Source organism: Giraffa tippelskirchi, chromosome 11, assembly GCF_054371585.1.
Source record: "Giraffa tippelskirchi isolate mGirTip1 chromosome 11, T2T-mGirTip1v1.2.pri, whole genome shotgun sequence".
Lineage (NCBI taxonomy): Eukaryota > Metazoa > Chordata > Mammalia > Artiodactyla > Giraffidae > Giraffa > Giraffa tippelskirchi.
Window position 1 is genome coordinate 54,813,814 of NC_137285.1, and position 26,608 is coordinate 54,840,421.

The 26,608-nt window shown below is 39.6% G+C and overlaps 2 protein-coding genes and 1 non-coding gene across 21 annotated transcripts in view; 2 read left to right on the forward strand and 1 right to left on the reverse strand.

Annotated features, from left to right (window-relative positions):
- Positions 1–18,093, reverse strand: part of ANAPC10 (anaphase promoting complex subunit 10) — a 78,581-nt gene extending 60,488 nt beyond the window's left edge. For 4 of the 15 annotated variants that reach the window (XR_014069393.1, XM_081544206.1, XM_081544212.1 and 1 more), the window contains exons 1-2: positions 17,179–17,274; positions 15,621–15,747 (exon numbers count right to left, since the gene is read on the reverse strand). Coding sequence is in view for 11 of the 15 variants with exons in the window: in XM_081544206.1 (XP_081400332.1) it covers positions 15,621–15,735 (115 nt within the window). In the remaining 4 variants the exon portion in view is untranslated. Of the gene's footprint in view, positions 1–15,620; positions 15,748–17,178; positions 17,275–17,330; positions 17,651–17,780 lie in introns of those variants that run through there. The other 11 variants (XM_081544207.1, XM_081544211.1, XM_081544215.1 and 8 more) reach the window with 8 other exon arrangements.
- LOC145528016 (U6 spliceosomal RNA) lies at positions 14,727–14,833 on the forward strand. The gene has a single exon (XR_014070096.1). It is a non-coding gene; the product is annotated as a U6 spliceosomal RNA (small nuclear RNA).
- ABCE1 (ATP binding cassette subfamily E member 1) overlaps positions 17,367–26,608 on the forward strand; it is a 30,479-nt gene continuing 21,237 nt past the window's right edge. The window contains exons 1-3 of one of the 5 annotated variants that reach the window (XM_081544201.1): positions 17,367–17,510; positions 23,602–23,735; positions 26,193–26,278. In XM_081544201.1, the coding sequence (XP_081400327.1) occupies positions 23,633–23,735; positions 26,193–26,278 (189 nt within the window). In that variant the 5' untranslated portion in view covers positions 17,367–17,510; positions 23,602–23,632. Of the gene's footprint in view, positions 17,777–23,601; positions 23,736–25,904; positions 26,009–26,192; positions 26,279–26,608 lie in introns of those variants that run through there. The other 4 variants (XM_081544203.1, XM_081544202.1, XM_081544204.1 and 1 more) reach the window with 4 other exon arrangements.

A 26,608-nucleotide genomic window follows, 5' to 3' on the forward strand; every position in this document is an offset into this window, starting at 1 on the left:
AGATATGCTTTCAGAGTAGCTCATGATTTTGAAATGTTGTGAAACCAACATGATTTCCTTAATTACAGCAGAAATAAAATTCAAAATGGCACCTATGTTTAGAAATTATTGAATGTAATACTTTTACCTCTGTTTTAGCTATTAAGATTTGGGGGAATTCTAAACATGATTCTCTGGAAACTAAGGGAAATCACCTTGCTGAGATTTCTGCAGGAATGCTGCCATCAAAGGGACCAACAGCAGTTAAACCTCTGTCATGGTCTACAAGCATATTTCTCCAAATGGTAGTTTAGAAAAACTGTCTAGAAAAGCCCAACAGTTGGCCTCAGAAAAGAAAAAAACAAGACTGAAAATTCAGTAACTGTTTGATAAAAAGAGAAAGCTCTGGTTTGAACTAAATAATAATCCAGTTTTACTAGAGACTCAAATTCCCACTCTCCACCACTGTATATATGAGGTAAACCATTGATCTACTGACACAATGATAGTCTTCATGAATCAATATTGGTGAGAAAACATTTACAAGTCTACAAAGAGTGCCTACCTCACTTGCTCCACTTGTTTGAAGTACAATCCAGAGAAGCTTGTTTGTACTGCTCCTATACATATTAAACTGCTTAATGGACAATTTGAGGTCTAGCAAATGGATTACCTTAAACTTCTTCTGTCTCACTGATATAAATCCTTTAGTCATAGTCTGGATGTTTTTTCACAAGACTGAAGCCTTGCATATAGGTTACTCCTTTTCTGTGGCTTAAGCCCTTTAGCAAATGATTATTCCTACCTAAAAGGTTCTTCTTGAATTTTACAGTGACTGAAGAACCCAATATACTGGCCAGGTATTTCAACAAGTCTACATGTTTTGGCCAGTTTTATAGCACTTTTATTGTGCTTACCACCCTCAAACATCTAGCTTAGTTGAACGCACAAAAGGCATTAAGACTCAACTGGCAAAATTTGTACAGTCCCTCCAAATACTGTGGCCAAAAGCACTGTGATTGGTCCTTCTAAATCTCAGACTCACTCATAACTCTCACCCTTTGACATAGTCATGAGATGTGTAGTGCACTTGGCTCCTGCATCTTCTGACCCACAACCAATATAAGAAGAGGTACTCCAGTATTGCAAAGGCTTAATTGCTTCTATTAAAAATAACCATGCTTTGGTATAGCAATCTTTCCACAGTGTGCCCCTGGGAGATGAAGACCTTAAGCATCATACCTTACAACCTAAAGACTTCATCTATTGCAAAACATACCTCCAGAAGAACTCTCTTCAACATTGCTGGAAAGGACCCTATCAGGTACTGCTAACCAATCTTTGTGCCAACAAACTCTAAGAAACAGACTCTTGGATTCACGTGATTCACCTTGTGCCACCAAACTTGAGAAAGATCTCAATCAAAAGAGGGAAATTAAAACATTAGTAAACAGAAACCTCAATTAAACAGAGCTGGGAGACCAGAAGGGAGAGCTGTGATGCCCTGGGACCATAGCAGAGCCAAAGTGGAAGAAGAAAGATTCCTATTCTTCCCTGGCAGGGACCCAGCCAATGAAAAGCCATGGATTCTTTGTTTACTATAGATTCCTCCCCCCTTCGTTTTCTTTATAAAAGTATGCTCCTTCCCCTGTCACATGGGAACTTGCATGTGGCTTGCCATGGCTGCAGACCCCAAACAGCAATTTTCTGCTAATGCTGAATAAACTCCTTTGTTGGAGAAATATCTAACAGTCCATTCATTTCAGGTCAAAAGAAAAAATATTTGCACACCAAAGTTATTAGGACCACGTTTTCTTGGTTGTTTGCTTTAATTTTTTAAGAAAAACTTCTAAACATATTCTAAAATATGTATTCAAACCCAGTTTCTTAAACTTTTTACAAGCTGATAATTAGAATGACCCACACGTCCTACAAAATCCTCAGAAATAAAACGGGTTTTATTAAATTCACTATGTCAAGAAGCAACAGTTAGAACTGAACATGAACAACAGACTGGTTCAAAATTGGAACAGGAGTACTTCAAGGCTGTATATTCTCACCCTGCTTATTTAACTTCCATGCAGAGTACATCATGCAAAATGCTGGGATGGATGAAGCACACACTGGAATCAAGATTGCCAGGAGAAATATCAATAACCTCAGATATGCAGATGACACTCCCCTTATGGCAGAAAGCGATGGAGATCTAAAGAGCCTCTATATGAAGGTGAAAGAGAACAGTGAAAAAGGTGGCTTAAAACTCAACATTAAAAAAAAACTAAGATCATGGCATCCAGTCCTATCACTTCATGGCAAACAAATGGGGAAACAGTGGAAACAGTGACAGACTTTATTTTCTTGGGTTCCAAAATCACTGTGGATGGTGACTACAGCCATGAAATTAAAAGACGCTTGCTCCTTGGAAGAAAGGCTATGACAAAACTAGACAGCGTATTAAAAAGCAGAGACATTACTTTGCAGACAAAGGTTCGTATAGTCAAAGCTACGGTTTTTCCAGTAGTCATGTATGGTGTGAGAGCTGGACCATAAACAAGGCTGAGAGCCCACGAACTGATACTTTTGAATTATGGTGTTGGAGAAGACTCTTGAGAGTCCCCTGGACTGCAAAGAGATCAAACCAGTCAATGCTAAAGGAAATCAACTCTAAATATTCATTGGAATGACTGATGCCGAAGTTAAAACTTCAGTACTTCGGCCACCTGATGAGAAGAGCCGACTCATTAGAAAAGACCCTGGTGCTGGGAAAGATTGAAGGCAGGAGGAGAAGGGGATGACAGAGGACAAGATAGTTGGATGGCATCACTGACTCAATGGATGACATGAGTTTGAGCAAGCTCTGGGAGATGGTGAAGGATAGGGAAGCCTGGCAGGCTGCAGTCGATGGGGTCGCAAAAAGTTGGACATAACTGAACGACTGAACAACAACAATGCCATACTTAATGTGACAAGAAAAAAAGACAACTTAAAAATATTTTCAAAAGTCATATACATTTTGAAACCAAGTGTTTCTGATTAACATCTGATTAACCAAAAATTAAATTTACCCAGGATTCTAAATTATCCAGTCATTCCAGATAATGGAAAACTATCCTATATTGTTCTTCCTGATTAAAATCACAATAATTTACACTAATTAAAACATAATTTTCTCGTGGCTGATTCATGTTGCTGTATGGCAAAAACCACAACAATACTGTAAAGTAATTACCTCCAATTAAAATAACAAATTAATTTTTTTAAAAACATAATTTTCTGATACGTAGTATATTAACCTGAATCTACTAAATCCATTTCAACTATCATCTGAGTGAAATACTGAATATTTCCAAAGAAAAAAATGACAATTTTGCAAAGCCATCTACCACCAACCATGCTATAGCAGTGAGGTAAATTTGTATCTCCCAAAGACTGATACTAACATTTTGGAACTTTATTAAAATTCTCCCTTATATCAGTGCTTTCCTGAATTACTGCATGTCTCTTAACTCAGTTCTTTACCTCAAATCTTGCCTCACTTCAGGCCATCCTCCACAATTCTCAGATGTGAACACTGTGCTAGTGTGCACAGCAGCACATACTATATATACAATAAAATATGAACTGCTTAATAAAGTTCCCTATAATCAGGTCTCTTCCTAACTAGTCCCACCTTTGCTACTTTGCTCTGTTCTAGTCTGACTAGTCACAATTCTTTGAAAGCACTATGTTTTCATAGTAGCTAGGCTGTACATCTTTGCACAGACCATTCCTCTTGCCTTTAGGTCCTTCCTCACTGACATTCTACCTTACCCTCTCACACCAGATGTGAATCATCTCCATAAACACGTCCCTGAGCCTCCAACGCGATGCTCCTGGCCTCTCCCTGGCCACTACTGCACTGAGCCCATCCTTAGTGGAAAGCAGTATGACCTAGCGCAGACTGACTGCCCTGAATCCCAGCATCCCCACTTACCAGGTGATATCTGCCAGGTTACTTAATTTTTCTGGGCTCTAGTTTCCTGATTTGGAAAATAATTAAAAAAATAACAGTAAAGAATACTTCATATGACTTTTGGAGATTTTACTGAGGCAGTTGTTTATTTTATACATGCCAAGTATTTAGAACAGAACCTCACTCTAAAAGTTATACATGACTACATTGTATAATAATGACTAATTATTACTTTCTCCACTAGACTGTGAACTCCTTGACAACAAGGTCTTTTTCATTTTTTAATCTCTAACAGTGTTAGAGATTTCAGCAACTGTCTGCTGACTTAAACTGAAAAATATCTTACTATAAAGAACCAAAGTAGAAGTTAAACAACTTTCTCATGCTGTTGCTCACTAATAAAGAGTATTCAGTCATTCATAACATGTAAAATGATAATCACATAATTATATTTCACTGATGAACCCAAAGCTGAAAATCACAAAAATAAAACACGTGACAGTGCCCTGATGAATTTCATGACTTGCCCACTCAACACGTTTTTAAGTGATCCCACCATTCTTCTGGTAGTGCCAGCTACTGCAGACAGTGGGGGCATCTTCAGGGAACCAATGACTTCTATGTGTTGCCCTTGGCCAAGCCCCATAGCATAAAATAATGTGAACTGGCACTGATTCCTACCCTGTTACTGAGATTCGCATGGCACCAGTTGAATTATGCTACTAAGTAAAGCAACAGAAGATACTCAATTTGAGCAAATTCACAGAAACATTTGGTGTTATAAAGAATATCAGAAACTTCTGAAGCAGTCTAGATCTTATGAAACTGGAAAAAGGCACCACCCTTACTCAAACAACAAGAAATGGCTAGATAAACTAAAATCTCATAATTTTTCTTGGAAACATGAGCCCTTAAAACTATGCAGCAACCAAATACACTGAAACCCAAGAAGGATCAGTTTGCAGGTTAGGAGAGAAAGGATGGACAGCCAGTCCCAACAGTGGTAGAGCATGGGAGAAAGGAACAGACACCCAATAAACACATAAAAAGGAATCAGGTAGAACTTTAACAAACTGCAAAAGGCTAAGTGTGGGCTATCATAAAAGAATACCTGCCCTGGGAGTCTCAAACACAAGGTGAATTCACACTGACTCTTAGATTCTTTTCTAAGAGCCCTCCCTGTGCACATAAGAGGACACTTTGTGGGGAGAACAGGAAATTGGAAAGTCAGTGGTACAAGCATGGAGGAGGGGACTGACTGCCACTGCAGGAAAAGCAAAAACCCATCCTCCCCTCAAAGCCTTCTCTCCTACAGAAAAAGAACTTAAGCTGCTAAGGGAAGAGAGTCAAACCTGCTGACTCCTGCACACAGATACAGATTCACACTTGCTGGGAGAGAAGTAAAGGGAAAAACCCTCTGCACTTGGAAAAGGAGCAGGAAACACCCCTTCCTCTGGGACAGGACAGAAAACTCTCCCCGAGGAAAGATCAGAGTTTCGCTATCACAGGTGAAAGTGAAGTGAAAGTCGCTCAGTCGTGTCCGACTCTTTGTGACCCCATGGACTATACAGCCCATGGAATTCTCTAGGCCAGAACACTGGAGTGGGTAGCCTTTCCCTTCTCCAGGGCATCGTCCCAACCCAGGGATCGAACCCAGGTGTCCCACATTGCAGGCGGATTCTTTACCAGCTGAGCCACAAAGACCAGAGTTTCACTATCATGGGTAGGAGGGACCAAAATGCTGAGAAGGGCCCACCCTGGAGACCAGGCACACAAGAGCTACCTAGGATTGAAGTTGGACTAGAAAAACAGAGAAGTCCTGCCTCTGATCCTCTGCACTGAGTAACAACCAGCACACTTTACCGCTGGAGGCAGGGCAAGAGCATGGAGAGAGACACCCTTGAAGCCCAGGGATAGAAAGAGAACTGAAAACGACTATGGAGGAGGAACACTAAGAAAACTCCTCTGGCACAACTGCCCCCACCACAAACACTGGAATCTTTAGAGGAATCTGAAGCCTATGATACTGAAGGTAACCATAATAAAACAGACCAAAAAGAAAAAAAAAAACTAAAACCCAGGTCAATTCCTTACTCAACTTCCACTATAAAAATCTGACAGTAGAAAAGAGGTAGTCATTTCAGAGAGTAAATACCATTTTTTTCAATATCTACTATGTTTCAGTTCAGTTCAATTCAGTCGCTCAGTTGTGTCTGACTCTTTGTGACCCCATGGACTGCAGCACTCCAGGCCTCCCTGTCTATCACCAACTCCCGGAGCTTACTCAAATTCATGTCCATCGAATCTGTCATGCCATCCAACGATCTCATCCTCTGTCTTCTCCCTCGCCTCCTGCCTTCAATCTTTCCCAGCATCAGGGTCTTTTCCAATGAGTCAGCTCTTCACATCAGGTGGCCAAAGTATTGGAGTTCAGCTTCAACATCAGTCCTTCCAATGAACACTCAGGACTGATCTCCTTTAGGATGGACTGGTTGGATCTCCTTGCAGTCCAAGGGACTCTCAAGAGTCTTCTCCAACACCACAGTTCAAAAGCATCAATTCTTCGGCGCTCAGCTTTCTTCACAGTCCAACTCTCATGTCCATACATGACCACTGGAAAAACCATAGCCTTGACTAGACGGACCTTTGTTGGCAAAGTAATGTCTCTGCTTTTTAATATGCTGTCTAGGTTGGTCATAACTTTCCTTCCAAGGAGTAAGTGTCTTTTAATTTCATGGCTACAGTCACCATCTGCAGTGATTTTGGAGCCCAAAAAAATAAACTCTGCCACTGTTTCCACTGTTTGCCCATCTATTTGCCATGAAGTGATGGGACCTGATGCCATGATCTTAGTTTTCTGAATGTTGAGTTTTAAGCCAGCTTTTTCATTCTCCTCTTTCGCTTTCCTCAAGAGGCCCTTTAGTTCTTCTTTACTTTCTGCCATAAGGGTTGTATCATCTGCATATCTGAGGTTATTGATATTTCTCCCAGCAAATATTCCAGCTTGTGCTTCATCCAGCTCAGCGTTTCTCATGATGTACTCTGCATATAAGTTAAATAAGCAGGGTGACAATATACAGCCTTGATGTACTCTTTTTCCTATTTGGAACCAGTCTGTTGTTCCATGTCAGTTCTAACTGTTGCTTCCTGACCTGCACAGAGATTTCTCAAGAGGCAGGTCAGGTGGTCTGGTACTCCCATCTCTTTCAGAATTTTCCACAGTTTAGCATTCGGTAAACATTTATGACAGACTTCTCAGGTGGGGCTAGTGGTAAAGAACCCGCCTGCCAATGCAGGACACTTAAGAGATGAGGGTTCGGTCCCTGGGTCGGGAAGATCCCCTGGAGGAGGGCAAGGCAACCCACTCCAGTATTTTTGCCTGGAGAATCCCATGGACAGAGGAGCCTGGCAGGCTACAGTCCATGGGGTCACAAAGAGTCAGACATGACTGAAGTTGGACACAACTTCGCACAGCACATTTATGACACACAAACAAACAAGAGATCAAATATTACCAAAAGATAAAGCAATCACTAGGAACAGACTCAGAGATGAACCAGATGTTTAAATTAACAAACAGGGACTTTAAATAGCTATGATTAATACGTTAAAGAATTTAGGGGAAAAGGAAGATGAAACAAAGAAACGGGGAATTTCAACGTAGGAAAAACTCCTTTAAGGGTCAAATGAAAAAGCCATAAATAAAAAACATAGCAGAGATGAAAGATTCCTTAGAATCATTAGTAGCTTCAATAAAGCCAAAGAAAGACGTAGCAGACTTGAAGCTAGACCAATTAAAAAACCCAAAGCAAAACACTAAGAGGAAAAAAAGGGGAAGAAATAGAGCACCTAAAGCAAGGGGACAAACACCAAATGGTTTACCAAAATTAAATGCTCTGCTGCTTTAAAACTCAACATTCAAAAAAACTAAGATCATGGCATCCAGTCCCATCACTTCATGGCAAACAGATGGGGAAACAATGGAATGAGGGATAGACTTTATTTTCTTGGGCTCCAAAACCACTGTGGACGGTGACTGCAGCCATGAAATTAAAAGACACTTGCTCCTTGGAAGAAAAGTTATGACCAACCTAGACAGCATATTAAAAAGCAGAGATATTACTTTGTCAACAAAGGTTCATCTAGTCAAAGCTATGGTTTTTCCAGTAGTCATGTATGGATGTGAAAGAGTTGGACCATAAAGAAGGCTGAGCACTGAAAAGTTGATGCTTTCAAACTGTGGTGTTGGAAAAGACTCTCGAGAGTCCCCTGGACTGCAAGGAGATCAAACTAGTCAATTGTAAAGGAGATCAACTCCAAGTATTTATTGGAAGGACTGATAGTGAAGCTAAAGCTCCAACACTTTGGCCACCTGATGCGAAAAGCCAACTCACTGATAAAGACCCCGATGCCAGGAAAGATTTGAGGGCAGAAGAAGAAGAGGGCGACAGAAGATGAGATGGTTGGATGGCATCATCTACTCAATGGACATGAGTCTGAGCTAACTCCGGGAAGTAGTGAAGGACAATGAAGCCTGGTGAGCTGCAAAAATCCATGGGATTGTAAAGAGTTGGATACTACTGAGTACCTGAACAACAACAACAAGCATATGTATAATTAGATTCCCAGAAAGATGTGGATGGGGCAAAAGAAAAACTAGAAGAAATAATGGCAGTGAATTTTCAAAATAATGCAGGACATCAAACCAGAAGATCCAAGAATCTCAATGAATCTCAAGCAGGATTAAACACACACTTCATATCTTTACTGCTAAATATTAAAGATAAAATCTTAAAAGACAGGGGAAAAAAGCCACATTGACTAGAGCAGACTTTTCTTCAGAAACTATGTAATCCAGAAGATACAGAATATCCTCTCTAAGACATAGAGATGATAACCTAGAATGCTAGATGCTAGACAATCTAGATACTAACCTAGAATTTCAAGCAAGGAAAATATACCACAGTAATAAAAAGCAAAATGAAAAATTTTCAACCAAACATTGCTAGCAGATCTGTAATACAAAAACGGTAAAGAAAGTTCTTCAGGCACGAAGAATATGGTACCAGACAGAAACCTGGATCGATTCAAAGAAATAAAAAGTTCCAAAAATTGAAAAAGTTAAACATAAAAGTTTTGTCTTTAAATCACTCCAGAACATAATTGACCTTTTAAAACAAAAATAGCATCAATGTATCCTGAAGGTTTTAAATATGCAAAAAAATAAAATGTATGTCAAAATAGAATAAAGCATGGGAGAGAGAAATTGGAAGTAAACTGTTAAAGGATTTGTATGCCTTATCTATAGCAGTAGTATATTACTTGAAGGTAAACTGTGACAAAGATATATAGTGAAATCCTTAGGGCAGTCCCTCAAAAAATTTCAAAAAGGAGGTATAACTTATGAGTCAGTAAAAAGATAAAAGAATCACAAAAAATACTGAATTTATCCAAAAACAGGTTAAAAAGGAGGGGAAAAAATGGACAAATCCCCCAATTTCAAGACAGTAGTTTTAAATCTAATTTCACCAATAGGTATATTTAGATGTAAATGATCTAAACACTCTCAGTTATAAGACAAAGAATGTCAGGCTGGATTTTTAAAAAAACATCTATATTAAATCCACTTCAAATAAAAAGATACACAGAATTTAAAAGGAAAAGGAAAAAGAGCCTGATTCATAAAGAGCAAGGACAATGTTACTCTCACTCTCACAACAACAAAAATAAAAAAGCTGAATTGACTGAACATTCAAAAAAACTCAACATTCAAAAAGCTAAGATCATGGCAAATGGTTGGATCACTTCATGGCAAATAGATGAGGAAACAATGGAAACAGTGAGAGACTACTTTGGGGTGCTCCAAAATCACTGCAGATGGTGACTGCAGCCATGAAATTAAAAGACACTTGCTCCTTGGAAGAAGAGCTATGACAAACCTACACAGCATATTAAAAAGCAGAGACATTACTTTGCCAACAAAGGTCCATCTAGTCAAAACTGTGGTTTTTCCAGTAGTCATGTATGGATGTGAGAGCTGGACTATAAAGAAAGCTGAGCACAGAAGAATTGGTGCTTTTGAATTGTGGTGTTGGAGAAGACTCTTGAGAGTCCCTTGGACTGCAAGGAGATCAAACCAGTCAATCCCAAAGGAAATCAGTCCTGAATATTCATTGGAAGGATTGATGCTGAAGCTGAAACTCCAATACTTTGGCCACGTGATACGAAGAGCTGACTCATTGGAAAAGACCCTGATGCTGGGAAAGACTGAAGGCAGGAGGCGAGGGGGAAGACAGAGGATGAGATGGCTGGATGGCATCAGATTCGATGGACATGAATTTGAGTAAGCTCCGGGAGTTGGTGATGGACAGGGAGGCCTCGAGTGCTGCAGTCCATGGGGTCACAAAGAGTCAGACACGACTGAGTGACTGAACTAAACCGAACTGAAAACTAGTAATTATTTAGGCCCAACAGAGGTTACAAGGCAAACCACCACTCAGAAAACTGAAGAAACAGAAAACAGAGAATCACATCTTACCAGGAGCAGAAACTACCACTGGAGTTAGCAACTGGCAGGAAAACTGAACAACAGGGAAAACTTAAGAGTAATTACTAATTGACTAATTGCTGAAGACTTGAGTACAGACTAGCTTGAGAGAGTAAAAACACCTGGATGCTCAGCCTTAGAGAGGGCTCCACATTTTCAAGAATTTCACCTCTAGGAGCCCTACCAGGTTCTATTCATGGTAAAGATCAGAGAAAATTCTTCAGTGCTTGTAGATAGAGGAGGAAGGTAATCATTGTGAATCACACCAAAAGCATTCTCTTTCCCGTAACAAAGGCCCGACTTACAGGAAAACTGTTTTGACAGAGCCTAACCAATATGATTTTTTCTTGATGTTGTTTTTTCACCAGAGCCTGACACAGGGGGCTTCCCTGGTGGCAGACAGTGAAGAATCCGCCTGCAATGCGGGAGACCTGGCTCTGATCCCTGGGTTGGGAAGATCCCCTGGAGGAGGGCATGGCAACCTACTCCAGTATTCTTGCCTGGAGAATCCCATGCACAGAGGAGCCTGGAGAGCTGCAGCCATGGGGTCACAAAAAATCAGACACAACTGAGCAACTAAGCACAGCACAGCACAACTGACACAGGGAAAGGAAAATCCCCGACTCCATCCTCCTCTAGCCTCTCTGTCTCACCTGAGTGGGATAATAAAAGGTGAGAAGCACTTGCAAAGGTCACAGGCATGGACACAGGCCCACTAAAAGACTGAGATCTAATCACAGGATTATAGAACACTTCTATTCTCCCCATAACTTAACACCATGTCAACAGGACTCCAAGATAATATCAGTAGGTTAAATTCAAAGAACTGCAAGCTTAGATGCCATTTAAGGAGTCTCTAGAGAAATTCAAAGATAATAAGGGAGACAAAAACAAGGACACTAAAGGAATTTTAGCCTCTGAATCTTAAGCTTTTATCCATCAGGCAGAAAATCAGCAAGCGTATGACTGAATTGAACCAGGACCATCAATCAGCTATATTAATTTGATATTTATAGATTGCTTCATCCCATGACAGCAGAATACATGGTTATTCTCAAGTTTATCTGTAACATTAGCCAAAATGGACCAAATTTTGGGCTATAAAACACACATAAAAACATTCAAACAAATAGAAATCATACAAATTGTACTCCCAGACCACAACAAAATTAAACTAAAAATCAATAACAGAAAGCAGTGCTTTCTGAAATTTACTGCATTTATAGCATGAAATATATATATATTAGAAAAGAAGAAAGCTCTAAAGTCAATAATTTAAGTGTTCACCTTAGAAAACTAGAAAAAGAGGAGCAAATTAAATTCAAAATAAGCAGGAGAAAGAAATAATAAAAATCAGAAAAGAAATCAAAATCAATGAAACTAAAAACAGGAAATTAATAGAGAAAAATCACCAATACTGCAAAGTTGGTTCTTTGAAAAGGTCAATAAAATCAATAAACCTCTAACCAAGGCTAACCAAGAAAAAAAGAAAGAAGACATAAATTACTAATATAAGAAACAAAAGAGGGGTCATCACTATTGAGGCAATGGATAAAAGGGTAATAAAAGATTATTCTAAGGAGCTCCAAGCCCACAAACTTGATAAATAAAATGGACCAATTCCTTGAAAGACATAATCCACCAAAACTCACACAAGGAGGAACAGATAATCTGAATAAGCCTATATCTATTATAAAAATTGAATCAAAAATTAATAACCTTCCAAAGAAATCACTAGGCCTAAATGGTTTCACTGGTGACTTCTGTCAAACATTTCAGGAAGAAATAATACCAAGTGTCCAAAATTTCTTTCAGAAAATAGAAGCAGAGGGAATACTTTCTGATTGGTTCCATAAGGGTAGCATTACTCTAATAATAAAACCAGACAAAGACATTACAAGAAAGGAAAATTAAAGACTATCTCTCATGAACACAGATGCAAAAATTCACAAGAAAATATTAGCAAATTGAATGTAAGTATAAAAAAAATTATTCACCGTAATCAATCGGAATTTATTCCAGGTATGCAAAGTTGGTTCAATGTTCTAAAATTAATATAATCCATCAAAACAACAGGCTAAACGAGAAAAACCATATTATCATACTAATAAATGTTGAGAAGGCATTTGACAAATTCAACACTCATTTAAGACAAAACTATCAGCACACCTACAGAAATCAGGGGGACTTCCTCAACTTTATATATCCACAAGAAGCAACAGCTAACACCATATATGGGGCTTCCCTGGTGACTCAGTGGTAAAAGGTCCACCTCTAAATGCAGGAGATACAGGTTCAATCCCCAGGTTGGGTAGATCCCTTGGAGAAAGAACTGGCAACTCCAGTATTCTTGCCTGGAAAGTCCCATGGACAAAGAAGTCCTGGGGGTTACAGTCCATAGGATTGAAAAAAAAAAAAAAGAGTTGGACACGACTTGCAACTAAACAACAACCCTTTTTGCCACTTCTATGTAACATCATATTGAAAGTCTTAGCTAATGCAGTAAGACAAGAGAAGGAAATAAAAGGTATAGACTGGAAAGGAAGAAATAAAAATAAATGAACCCAGCCATTCTACTCCTAAGTATCTACTCAAGAAAAATAAAAATGTATGTCTACATAAAAACCTGTACATGAATGCTTATAGTAGCTTCCTCCATAATCACCAAATATTGGAAGCAACCTTATCTTAGTTAACTCAGCACCTTGAAACACCAAACATGCATTACTTCACAATTTCTATGAGATAGGAATTTGGGACCAGTTTGGTTATCCAGTGGCTGGAGGATCCATTCTAACATGGCTTAATCATATGACTGTTGCCAAGAGGCCCCAGTTCTCCACTGGCTATTGTCAGAAGGCCATGTTTCTCGCCACATCAACCTCTCCACAGGTCCCCTTGTTTCCTCACAAAATGGGAGCTAGTTTCCCCTAGACTGTGTGATCCAAACAAGAGCATGGCAGAGCCATGATGTCTTTTATGATCTAGTCTCAGAAATCGTATACCATCATATCTGCCACATTCTCCTGGTCCCAGAGACTAACCCTGACACAGTGTGGGAGAGGTCATCAGAAGGACATGAAAACCAGGAAACAGGAATCACTGGCACCATTTGGGAAGCTGACTACCACAAACCTAAAGGTCCATTAACTGGTGAATAGGTAACAAACTGTGATACATCCATACTGCTAAGTCACTTCAGTCGTGTCTGACTCTGTGCGACCTCTTAGACGGCAGCCCACCAGGCTCCGCCGTCCCTGGGATTCTCCAGGCAAGAATACTGGAGTGGGTTGCCATTTCCTTCTCCAGTGCATGAAAGGGAAAAGTGAAAGTGAAGTTGCTCAGTCATATCTGACTCTTAGCGACCCCATGGGCTGCAGCCTACCAGGCTCCTCCGTCCATGGGATTTTCCAGGCAAGAGTACTGGAGTGGGATGCCATTGCCATACATCCATACAGTGGAATAGTAATCAGCAATAAAAAGGAACCAACTCCCACAGGAACAATCACAAATGTACTATACTAAGTGAAAGAAGTAAGACCTCAAAAGCTACATAAAATATGATTACATTTATATGGCATTCTGAGAAAGGTAGAAACCGAAGAGACACAAAACAGATTAGGTTGTCAGTGGTCTGGGACGGGGCAAAAGACTGACTACAAAGAGACATGAGGAAATTTCTATAAATGATGAAAATAATCTATATTTAATTGTGATGGTGCTTTGATTTGTGATATGCTTGTTAAAATTCATATAACTATACATACAAAAAGGGTGAGTTTTTCTTAAGTAAATTATACCTCAAATTACTCACAAAAAGAGACAGAAAAGAATCTTAAGGGGAAACAGAAGAGGATGGGTTGGGAAGATGGTTTCAGGAGTCTTAATGTGTAAACAGTAGCGCTTTCTGAGAGAAAAATGACTACTGAATCAATAACATTATCATTTAAATTCCTTACGCTAAAAAACTTTCTCTGAGCTTGAGTCTACAGATTGAAAATGTCTATCATATTACAGGCTATATGGATGAGAAAAGATACACGTGTCCTGGCACATCCGGGCAAAAGTCTTGAACTCTACGAATCAATAGAAAAGGCAAAAGTGCTTCCAGAAAGAAAGAACAAGTTACTTAGCAAGTAAGACAGACAGATATACACCTTCTTATCTGCAACATGATAAAAAAGGAAATGGTAAACTAGCATGCACAACTTTTTGAGAAAAGGACTGCCACTCAAGAATTCTATCCCAGTGCTTGCTTTGGAAGCACATATACTAAAATTGGAATGATAGCCAGAAGATTAGCATGGCCCCTGTATAAGGATGACATGCAAATTTGTGAAGCACTACATATTTATTTTGCTTTAGGTCCAGGAAAAGGATGCAGTGTTAAGTCCATAAAGAAATTTTCAGTCCCTGGTGATGTGAGTTCTAGCTTGAATACTACACATTAAGTGGGGAGAATTAATCCAACCTCATCCTAGTGAAAGTCTGAAGTGACATTTTTCTCAAAATAGAAAAAAAAAAGTACTTTATCACCTTGGGGAGAAAAGAAAAGAGAGAGAAAGAGAATTCTATCCCAACCAAGAGTAAAATAAAGTTATTTGGGGATATATAATCACTCAAAAAATGTATCATTCATTTATCGCATCCAGAGAAATAGTCAAAAAAATGCTAATCAAATAACTGAATCATAGCAAAGAGAGGGGGAGGATAAAGAGACCTTATAACATGTGCAGTTAAACTGAAGTGGATACTAGTAAAGCAATTAAAAAGAGATAGATAACAAATGAAAATCCAATTAGATTTATTTTAAAATTAAGATAAAGCCTCTGAACAAAGGGCTTCCCTGGTGGATGAGATGGTAAAGAATCTGCATTTAATGTGGGAGACCTGGGTTCAATCCCTGGGTTAGGAAGATGCCCTGGAGAAGGGAATAGCAATCCACTCCAGTATTCTTGCCTGGAGAATTCCATAGACAGAGGAGCCTGGCGAGCTAAGGGTCGCAAAGAGTCAAACACGACTAAGTGACTCACACACACACACACACACACACATCGAAACAAAACGAATATTAAAGTCAGTCCAGTGTACAAGGAAACTTTCAGTAGTTAACACAAACAGTTTCTTTTTGTTTTGTTTTACCTGGTTTGCAAGATGAGAGTGACCAAACAGCTTGTGATCCAATTTCCCGTACTGTTCCAGTCCTTTCCAACTGCTTAGGGTCAGCACCAGGAGGTGTCTTGTTTGGTGTGGTCATTTTAAAAATATTCTATGTAGAAAAAAAGAACATTCACATTATATCAGGACCTATGCATCTTTCTACAAATGGTAAAAGTTTAACAGCCAGTGAGCCAGTGTATCACTAATGTAACCTGGATAGTAACCATCTATTTTCAAGAGCAGTTGACATAACCACTGCAATTTAAAACGCTTGAGAATTCAGCTTTGTTTCTACAGTGTAACATATTATGACTTACAAGTTGTGCAAAGCAGCAGAATATAGTAGTCAAAAGGCCGTAAGATCAGGATGTCAATTCAAGGCTCGCCTTTAACTAGTCTAGACTTTTGAGGGGTCTGGGCTTTCTCCTTTCCTGCCAAAGGGGTTGATGTATAACTCTATAATGCTATGCAGTTCTATACCTCTATGAGCAAAAATTCCAATTCAAATGAAGTTTTTCCCTAAAAAAGTCAGACTGAAATGACTGAAACTAATTTCTGAAATTAATCCAGGAATATGTAAATATGGGTCTACATCTTAAATAATCCATTAAGTGATGCAGAGAAAAATCACATCTCTTCATTAATTGTCAAAAATTCCAATTACATGTACTCTTACTGTAGAACATAAAGTCAGAAGAATGCCTTTAATGTCTAGAAGTGAGTAACTGGCCTATTCTAAACCACAAGTTTACTTCATCTTTCACATCTTCTGTTAGTTAATCTTGGTAAGTGTGTCCAAATGTGAAAAAAAAAAAAACACCTCTTGGATAGTGAACATGTAAAACTGCTTCAGTAATGCAAAGTTACAACTACTAAACATCGTTATACATACATGCTATTATGAACCTGGCCCAGAAGGTTTGTATGCTGTCTCCTTGATATCTACCTCCTGTCAGATCTCAGTTGTTCCCTAACTCTTCACACTCGATACTCTTTAAATAATACCAGACACTGAACTACAAACTGGAAAGGAATGAGGCTTAAATGATCCATTAGCAGTTTTCTGAATGAGTACATGGGTGAATGAATAGCTTCAATAATAAACTAAAGTATTGCCGCCTGCAGGTTAAGATCTAAGATGAGACAATTAAACCTGCGGTCACATCTTCAAAATTCCAAAAATGTCAAACTGTCCCCCCCAAAGGGCCTATCTCTATTTTGGAGCAGAATTCAATTGCCGAACTTGGTACTGGACGCCACTAAGTGGAAAAAACACGGAGCTCGAAGAATGGGTTCCTGGCCATTCCATTCAGGAGCTAAAGACAAGGAGAGAATGCCACCGCGAGCAGTGTCTGGTCCAGACTCTGTCGGTTCTGCTTGACACCTCTGCCAGAAGTACTAGAATGGGCAACCTCTAAGGATCCATTTCTGACCCACGGGCCTTGAGGAAATGGCGTAAAAGAAGACTGACAATGGAGAAGAGAAGGTGTTCACTTAAGCTAGAACCATTCTCCCCGTCGGGGAAAGCCCACGCACTTACAGCTTGCGGACTCTGCTTGCCGCCACTCAGTTTTTCTGGTACCGCCGCAGCTCCGCGCCACTCCCACTCGGCTTCCCAGGCCCGCCTAGCTTCCCCAGAGACGTCACTCGGGTCGCAGTACAATGACGTCAGTCCCACCCGCCTCTGCCTACCTCTTTCTACAGCTCCGCTGCGCGCACGCGCATTACGTCCTTGTGGCATGCGTGAGGCGGCGGCTGGGCACCGCCATTTTGGCCGGTGGCCGCAGGAACACGCTGTGTGGCTGAGAAGTGAAAAGCAAGCGCTGATTTGATCTCTGCGTTCCCCTCCGCAAGGGGAATCTGTTTCTCCAGGTACGTGAATAGCCTAGGAGGGGTTGGCCATTAGCTGCAGTCTGCCACGGTCTAAACACCGTGGGGACATTCTCCGAGAGCCTTTGGTTAGGCCTCAGGTGGCGGCGGCAGCAGCGCGTGGCAGCCGGCTTGGACGAGACAGCTGGAACCGCCGGAGAGCGGGTGCTGCCGAGCGCTGGGGACGCCTCGCGCTTTCCCTCCGGCTGACCCGGCTCTTGGCCGCTGTGGCCCGCCACCCCCTCCAGAGGACACGGAAATGGATATAGGTACCATTCTGTCGGTGGTCCAGTCCCCGCCGCCTCCACTCCCCGGGTTGACCGCGCGCCTCCCCTAGCACTGCATCTTTATGAAAGCCGCCTTTATAACTTAGAGCGTCCCCTACTGCCCCAGCTCTTCTGGCACAGGTGGAAGCCTTTTCTTCGCGGTTTGGGAATTGTGGAATGAGTCACGGCATCTTACCGCCACGAAGTCGGATCCTCCTTGTTCACTCCCAGTCTTTATAGAAATGATGGCCAGATGTCACTGGGCTTTTCTCACAGCAGCTTGTACTCTGCTGTCACCATGGTGATCTCAAATAATCTCCCAGTTGAACGCGTTTTGCATTTCGCGAGAGTTTTTATGACGCTAAGTGATTTCTCCGATTTCCCCGTTATTATATCTTAAACCCCTAGAGATCAGGTTCTGTGTCTTTACTTAAAGTACCTTTATTTCCCCTTCAGTGGTTCGTGCATCGTGGGCTAAAGTCAATTCCCACATCCCATAAACTACCTAAGCACTTTTTCTCATTTTTTACGGTAAAATCGGTAAGAGAGAGAAATAACTGTCAAAACACTGTATTCGGTTTTACTGGGGGGCGGGGTGCTTTCTCTTCCACAGGACTGCTAACTGCATTTATAACAATGGCATCTGTTTTGCAGTCCTCAGTACTTTTGTTCCTGGTTCTAAGAATATTCATTTTATTCTGTATCAGCTACTTGACGATAATGCTTCGTTTTTGTCAGTATTAACCAAGGGCTCTTGTCTTATCTGAACGAAAAAGTGTTGTTTGTTTTTGTTTTAGTTAAAAGCCTTGTTCTCCCCTATAAAAAAATTTTTTTAGGAAGAATATTTAATATAATTGCTGGTATGGGGCAAGGAGAAAGGGGTATTAATTTAGTGTTCCTTCTAATTGTCTTCAGTTTAAGACTCTGAAATCAGAGTTGTGCACCACTCCCAACTTACACATTTTATAAATTTAATAACCTGCAATAGCATAGAATTTTAGAATATTTCACATGACATAAGCATCATTCGTTAATGCTTTCACAGGGTGTTAAAATAATTTTGGTTTTAGACTACAAAGTGAAAAGTCGCTCAGTCCTGTCCGACTCTTTGCGATCCCATGGACTGGTTCTTGAGGCCAGATTACTAGAGAGGGTAGCTTTTTCCCTTCTCCAGCGGATCTTCCCAACCCAGGAATTGAACCAGGGTCTCCTGCATTGCAGGTGGATCCTTTACCAACTGAATTATCAGGGAAACTCCTGAGACTTCTTTGGTGGTCCAGTGGTTAAGACTTTGCTTCCCTGGTGGCTCAGAGGGTAAAGTGGCTGATTCGATCCCTGGGTCAGGAAGATCCCCTGGAGAAGGAAATGGCAACCCACTCTAGTACCCTTGCCTGGGAAATCCCATGGATGGAGGAGCCTGGTAGACTACAGCCCGTGGGGTCGCAAAGAGTCTGACAAGACTGAGCGACTTAAGTTTCTTTCTTTAGACTACAAATACTTTCTATAAATGTCTCACTTCCTTTTTTCCTCTCAGCTGGAAGGATGATAGAGGTCATTGTTTAAGTACCTGTTTTCATCAGTTTGTTTTCAGATTTGAGATAGCTTCAGATCCTTGTTTGTTCCTAGGAGTCTGTAACTACAGTCTTCCCCTCCAAACTTTCCTATACTGTATCTTTCTCGCTGAAAAAGAAAGGAGGGGATCCTTCTTCCCAATTCTTGAAACTGACATAGAAATTTAATTAACAATAGTGTCTACACTTTGCTGTGTTAATTAACAGTTCTACAAAGAATCTGTATTCATTTTTCTTAACTGCATTATAATTTATCATTTTTAAATATAAATCAGCTTATTAACCATCTCTAGTATGTTTTATTTTATAAAAATCATCTCTTACAGTCACTTGGTTTTTAAATGGTTTGAAATAGCAGTTGAAACAATTTAGTAGTTTGGCAGAAATAAACCTTATTGTAAACAGTTTCACTGATAAATCAATGAAGATTTATCCCCTGCAGGGGAATTCATCATGCTGATTCACCATAATTTGTATGATCTCTAGTTTTATTATTTTTAATAGCTGAAGAGTCTTCAGTCTCTTGGAAATTGTCTCTTCTAGAATGATAGCTTTTTTGGTAGCAGTTCTTAAGTCACTTATTTTCTTATGCTGATCTTTAGATGAGTTTCTAAAGGTTATAAAGAGGTAAAGTGAACCTATCCATTAGTGTAACTCTGTTACATACAATGTTAGTCTCATTTTGAGTGATTTTTGAAAATAATATACTTTAGTGTTTAACTGTCACTATAATATATTGGTAACTTGCAAAGACTCCTAAAGTTGTTATAACCTGTAGGAAAATTATTTACTATATTTAAATTCATTTTCTCATTTCATTCAGTAGAAATGTTTGCGTTCCTACAGTGTGGTAGACACTGGTCCAGCCACTGGAATAAACAAACAAAAATTCCTGCACTCATGATGGAGTACTTTGTAGTAGGAGAGGGAAAAATATTGTCTGTGTGTGTAGAGAGAGGATACATAAATGCGTATACACACCGAGTAAATTGTCACGTCAGACTCCTTGCAACCCGATGGACTATAGAAGCGGAATTCTCTAGGTCAGAATACTGGGGTGGGTAGCCTTTCCCTTTTCCAGGGGATCTTCCCAACTCACGGATCTAACCCAGGTCTTCCACATTGCAGGTGGATTCTTTACCAGCCAAGCCACAAGGGAAGCCCAAGAATACTGGAGAGGGTAGCCTATCCCTTCTCCAGTGAATCTTCCCGACCCAGGAATCAAACCGAGGTCTCCTGCAATGCAGGCAGTTTCTTTAGCAACTGAGCTATGAGGGAAACCCTATATATACCGTATACGTACATGTATATGAAATATATACTATGTAATATAGTAGAAAGAGCTAAGAAGAAGAATAAAACAAGGCAGTTTTATAGCTAGAGAAGACTCACTGAGAATAAACATTAAAGACTTGAAGGAGTGAGCCATGTGACTCACTAGTGGAAGTAGCATTACCCACAAAGGGAGCAGAAAATGCTAAGACCCTGAAGCAAATACTGGCAACCATTTGCTTTAGCCATGTAAAAAACAGTGATGACCTGACAAGCTGTTTTCATGAAATGATGGACACTAATGTCTGCAATGGATTCCAGAGAAAATACCTAGAGAAATTTGAAACACTGACTGTAGGCAGCTCTTTTACGTCTGAGGTTATTGATATTTCTCCTGGCAGTCTTGATTCCAGCTTGTGCTTTTACATAGTCCTGCTATGAAAAGGTGGAGAAATGAAGCAGTGGAGGAGGTTGGGGTCAGATAATGAAGTGTTTGACTGCTGAGAATAAGCTGGTGGAAAGACTGAATAATTGATGATGTTAAAGACAGGAAAAAATTGTTGTAACCTTCTCCTTGGCGGATGGATATTAGTTTGCAAAGGGACTTAGCTATGGAAATACAAATAGTGTGATGGCTAATTGACATAAAGGTTCACTTGAGATGATACTAGTCAGCATGGCTTTGTTTTTTCTCTTGCTATCTGTGTGCAGATAAAGAGTTGAATTTAACCAGAGTTATAGATAAGGGTGTAAGTGACTGACAATTTGAGGTGGTTACAGAAGACATCGAAGATACAAAGGGATGAAGGACAGTGGAAATTTGATAGAATCTAGAGACAGTTACCGGAGAAGGCAATGGCAACCCACTCCAGTACTCTTGCCTGGAGAATCTTATGGACGGAGGAGCCTGGTAGGCTGCATTCCATGGGGTTGCGAAGAGTCAGACACGACTGATCGACTTCACTTTCACTTTTCACTTTCATGCATCGGAGAAGGAAATGGCAACCCACTCCAGTACTCTTGCCTGGAGAATCCCAGGGACAGGGGAGCCTGGTGGGCTGCCGTCTATGGGGTCGCACAGAGTCCGACACGACTGACATGACTTAGCAGCAGCAGCAGCAGAGACAGTTACAGGTCTGAGGAATGAGGGGAGTTCAAAGAGTTGTTGGATTGTTGTGTATGTGAGTGGTGAAGTGAAAAGATAGAAATGGTGGTTGGAGAATGGGTTATTTGAAAGATCAGTTATAGAAAAATGTAGTTATTCAAAATGACAAGGTAAAGGATTTGGCCAAAGGAAGAAGGGCTAGGGTAGGGTAAAAGACAAGCTCAGTAGAGGAAAGTAATTAATAAACTGAGAGGACAGGCTATTAATAGAAGGATCATCTATAAACATATTGAAATCACCAAGTATTATGACAAGAGTTGTTAAAGAGTGAACATTAGCCAAGGGCTGGAGTCTTCAAAGGATGGGAGGGACTGATATGATGGTTGGAAATGACTAAAGTAGATGGATGACCTAAGAAGCAAAAGCTGACTGTCTTTAATGAGAAGGGAGAGATAATAATTGTCTGGGAGCAGCACTAAGAGCAACATCTCTTAGTTCCCTCCAAGCCTAATGATATCGAAGGGATGTGCAAAAGACTGGAGAGTAATATAAGAGGAAGCTTTTGGTCAAGAAAAATCCAGATGGACGTTCGTAGTCATGATAGAAAAAGCCCCCAGAATGTCTTTGTTGATCAATAATCTTTTGGCTTGAGGTTCTTTCATTACATATTGGAACAAACTGGAGTAGTAAGGCACTTTTTGGAATTACTTTGATCACATTCTAAGAAAATTAATTTCTATCACTAAGCCCAGTATATAGAAGATTAAGTTAACTTTGACCTCAGCTCTGTAATTTATGGTGCTGTTAAATATCAAGACTTGAAACGCTCCAAAATTATATACCTATAGTTTACTTGGTTACTTGGACTCTTATGTGTGTGTGTGTGTGTTGGGGGAGGGATCATTTTTAAAGTCTTTATTGAATTTGTTACAGTATTGCTTCTGTCTTATGTTTTGGTTTTTTGGCTGCAAGGCGTGTGGAATCTTACCTCTCCTGCCAAGAATCGGCCCTTACCCCCTTACGTTGGAAGGCAAAATCCTAACCTCTGGACCTCCAGGGAAGTCCCTGGTCTCCTTTTCATATCAGTGCAGTTAACATAAAATTCCTCTTGACCATATTTTCAGTTCCCAGGGAAAGCAGTTTTTACTTTTTTTTCCCAGTTGACCAACATAATGGTTAAACCCTTAATAATTGCCATTTCCATCAGTAGTGTCATAGTCAAACATGAAATGATGATTAGTTTGAGGGAGGAAGTAAACATCTTTATCATACGTATGTTTCATGTCAAGTCTTTCTGTTCTGTTTTATTGGTCTGTATTCATCCACTGGTATCAGCATTAATTACTTAGGCCTTATATCAATTTTTTCCATATGTCAAGTATAAGTTCCCCTGACCCCTTACTCTTTTTCTCATTTTCCTGGCTATTACTACTTTTTGCATAAGAGCTTAATATTTGATTTGTCAGATTCAGTTTTTTCCCTTTGAGATTGAATTAAATGTATAAATTCAGGGAAGATCGAAAACTATGATATTGACTATTTTGTGAAAACTGAGACAGCATATCATTCTATTTGTTCAGTTCTGTTGTGTCTTTCAGTGGGAATTTTGAGTTTCATCACACGGGTATGTACTGTTGAAAGTAGTATTTTTTTCCTTCCGCATATAAATTTTCTGATTAAAGGTATATAAGTAAAATTTTGTTTTTCCAGTCATGTCAAGTTATTTTATTGCTTTCACTAGTTTTTTTTTAATTAGTTCCAGGTATTAATATCTGAATATAGTGATATCTCTTCCTCTTGAACTTTTTATGCCTGTGACTTACTTCTCTTAATAAACTGCATTGACTATGCCATAATTTTGTTAATCTTTTCTTTAATAGAGGAACTGGATATTCTTACTTCCTTAGAATCATGGCGGATAAATTAACAAGAATTGCTATTGTCAACCATGACAAATGTAAGCCTAAGAAATGTCGGCAGGAGTGCAAGAAGAGTTGCCCTGTGGTTCGAATGGGTAAGCCGTTCTGTGGATCATTTAAGGATAAGAGAAAGTTTTAAAAGAATACATTGTCTTCATGGTTCTCTAGGCTTTAGTGTACACTTTCCACCCCATTGGTTTCTTTAAAATGTAAAAATAAGACTAGATTTTATTCTAAATTTCTTTTAATGCTTTGTGACTAAATGATACTGTTTAAGTTCATTTCAGTTCAGTTCAGTCACTCAGTCGTGTCTGACTCTTTGCGACCCCATGAACCACAGCACACCAGGCCTCCAATCCATCACCAACTCCCAGAGTCTACCTAACTCATGTCCATGGAGTCGGTGATGCCATCCAGCCATCTCATCCTCTGTCGTCCCCTTTTCCTCCTGCCCTCAATCTTTCTCAGCATCAGGGTCTTTTCAAATGAGTCAGCCCTTTGCATCAGGTGGCCAAAGTATTGGAGTTCAGCTTCAACATCAGTCCTTCCAATGAACACTCAGGACTGATCTCCTTTATGATGGACTGGTTGGATCTCCTTGCAGTCCAAGGGACTCTCAAGAGTCTTCTCCAACACCACAGTTCAAAAGCATCAATTCTTCAGCGCTCAGCTTTCTTTATAGTCCAACTCTCACATCCACACGTGACTACTGGAAAAACCATAGCCTTGACTAGACGGACCTTTGTTGACAAAGTAATGTCTCTGCTTTTTAATATGCTGTCTAGGTTGGTTGTGACTTTCTTTCCAAAGAGTAAGCGTCTATTAATTTCATGGCTGCAGTCACCATCTGTAGTGATTTTGGAGCCCCAAAAAATAAAGTCAGCCACTTTCCCCATCTATTTGCCATGAAGTGATGGGAACAGATGCCATGATCTTAGTTTTCTGAATGTTGAGCTTTAAGCCAACCTTTTCACTCCTCTTTCACTTTCATCAAGAGGCTCTTTAGTTCTTCACTTTCTGCCATAAGGGTGGTATCATCTGCATACCTGAGATTATTGATATTTCTCCCAGCAATCTTGATTCCAGCTTGTGCTTCTTCCAGCCCAGCGTTTCTCATGATGTACTCTGCATATAAGTTAAATAAGCAGGGTGACAATATACAGCCTTGACGTACTCCTTTTCCTGTTTGGAATCAGTCTGTTGTTCCATTTCCAGTTCTAAGTGTTGCTTCCTGACCTGCATACAGGTTTCTCAAGAGGCAGGTTAGGTGGTCTGGTATTCCCATCTCTTTCAGAATTTTCCACAGTTTATTGTGATCCACACAGTCAAAGGCTTTGGCATAGTCAATAAAGCAGAAATAGATGTTTTTCTGGAATTCTCTTGCTTTTTCGATGATTGAGCGGATGTTGGCAATTTGATCTCTGGTTCCTCTGCCTTTTCTAAAACCAGCTTGAACATCTGGAAGTTCACAGTTCACGTATTGTTTAAGTTCATTGACTGTAAAATCAAAGCAGTGTTCAAATTAGTGAGTCCTACAGTTCTACAAAATCCTGTAGTTACTTTAAGTCATGAAGAAAGAACTACCAAGATGTTTGTGTTTGATAATATTCTCCTTTTTAAAAACAGCTTAATATGAAAGACTATTCATGAGCTTTTGCTGCATTTTCAAGATTAAATAAATTCTCAAAAATTTGGAATTGAATTGGTAGTCTTTAAAGGCTATGCTAAATAATTGTTACTTTAAATATACTAGTGAGAAATAAGCTTACTAAATCTTAAAAGAAACTGTAGATGTCATGTCTTACAGTCTACCGTGCTGTTCAGAAATGCCATTATTGGTATTCTTAATGCTAAATTTAGTCTGTGTATTAGATGCCCGTCTTTGGGGAGCTTTCCTGATCTAGCTAATGTATTTCATTCTCCTGTCAGGGTACATTGCCATTGTCAAGGCATATTTTGTGGATTAAATATTCAAGTTAGTCAACTTTTAGAATCAGAAATAGCAACCCCCGGGACTTCCCTGGTGGTCCAGTGGCTAAGACTACATGCTCCCAATGCAGGGGGCCATGGTTCAAACCCTGGTCAAGGAACTAGATCCCACATGCCACAGCTAAGATCCAGCACAGCCAAATAAAAAATAAGTAAATATTTTAAAAAAAAAAGAAAGAAATGGCAATCCATTCCAGTATTCTTGCCTGGAAAACTCTATGGATGGAGCCTGGAGGGCTACCGTCCATGAGGTCACAAAGAGTTGGAAATGACTTAGTGACCCAGTGACAACAAATACTTTAACCAGCATCATCATCTTGTAGTAAATTAAAATAAGCATATTAGTCACCTCTGTCCTGCATGACAAATATTCATATAAGTAAATAAGTTCAGCAGTCTATCCATACAAAGCATTGACTTAAGATGTTATCTCAAATGTATTTCTTTTTGTGGTCTTTGAAAATTTGATTCTGTATGGAAATTTGGAGCCAAAATTGCTGAAATAACAGTGTTGTCAAAAAGTTAGACGAAGAAATGACTTAACTCTCTCTTTTCCTTTGCAGGAAAACTATGCATAGAGGTTACCCCCCAGAGTAAAATAGCCTGGATTTCTGAAACTCTGTGTATTGGCTGTGGTATTTGTATTAAAGTAAGTGATGTTATTTATTGTATTAAATTGTAACCTAAAAATGAAATCTAAAAATTCTGAATACATTATAACTGTTTTTAAAAAGCTAAGTATAAAACAGTGAAAAAAGAATACAAATTTAGAAAAGTGTTTTTTTCTTATACCAGTAATACTACTGCATTTTCAATTAATTAAACCACCCCATTTAAAAGTTATCCTTTAAAAAAATAATAATTAAAGTTATCCTTGCTGTATGCAATTTTGTAAAGCCATTTCCAACCAAAATTAATTTCTCTTTTTCATCCTCTTATGAGAAGAACATTCTCCAAATCTTTACCAGAACTTTTTGAA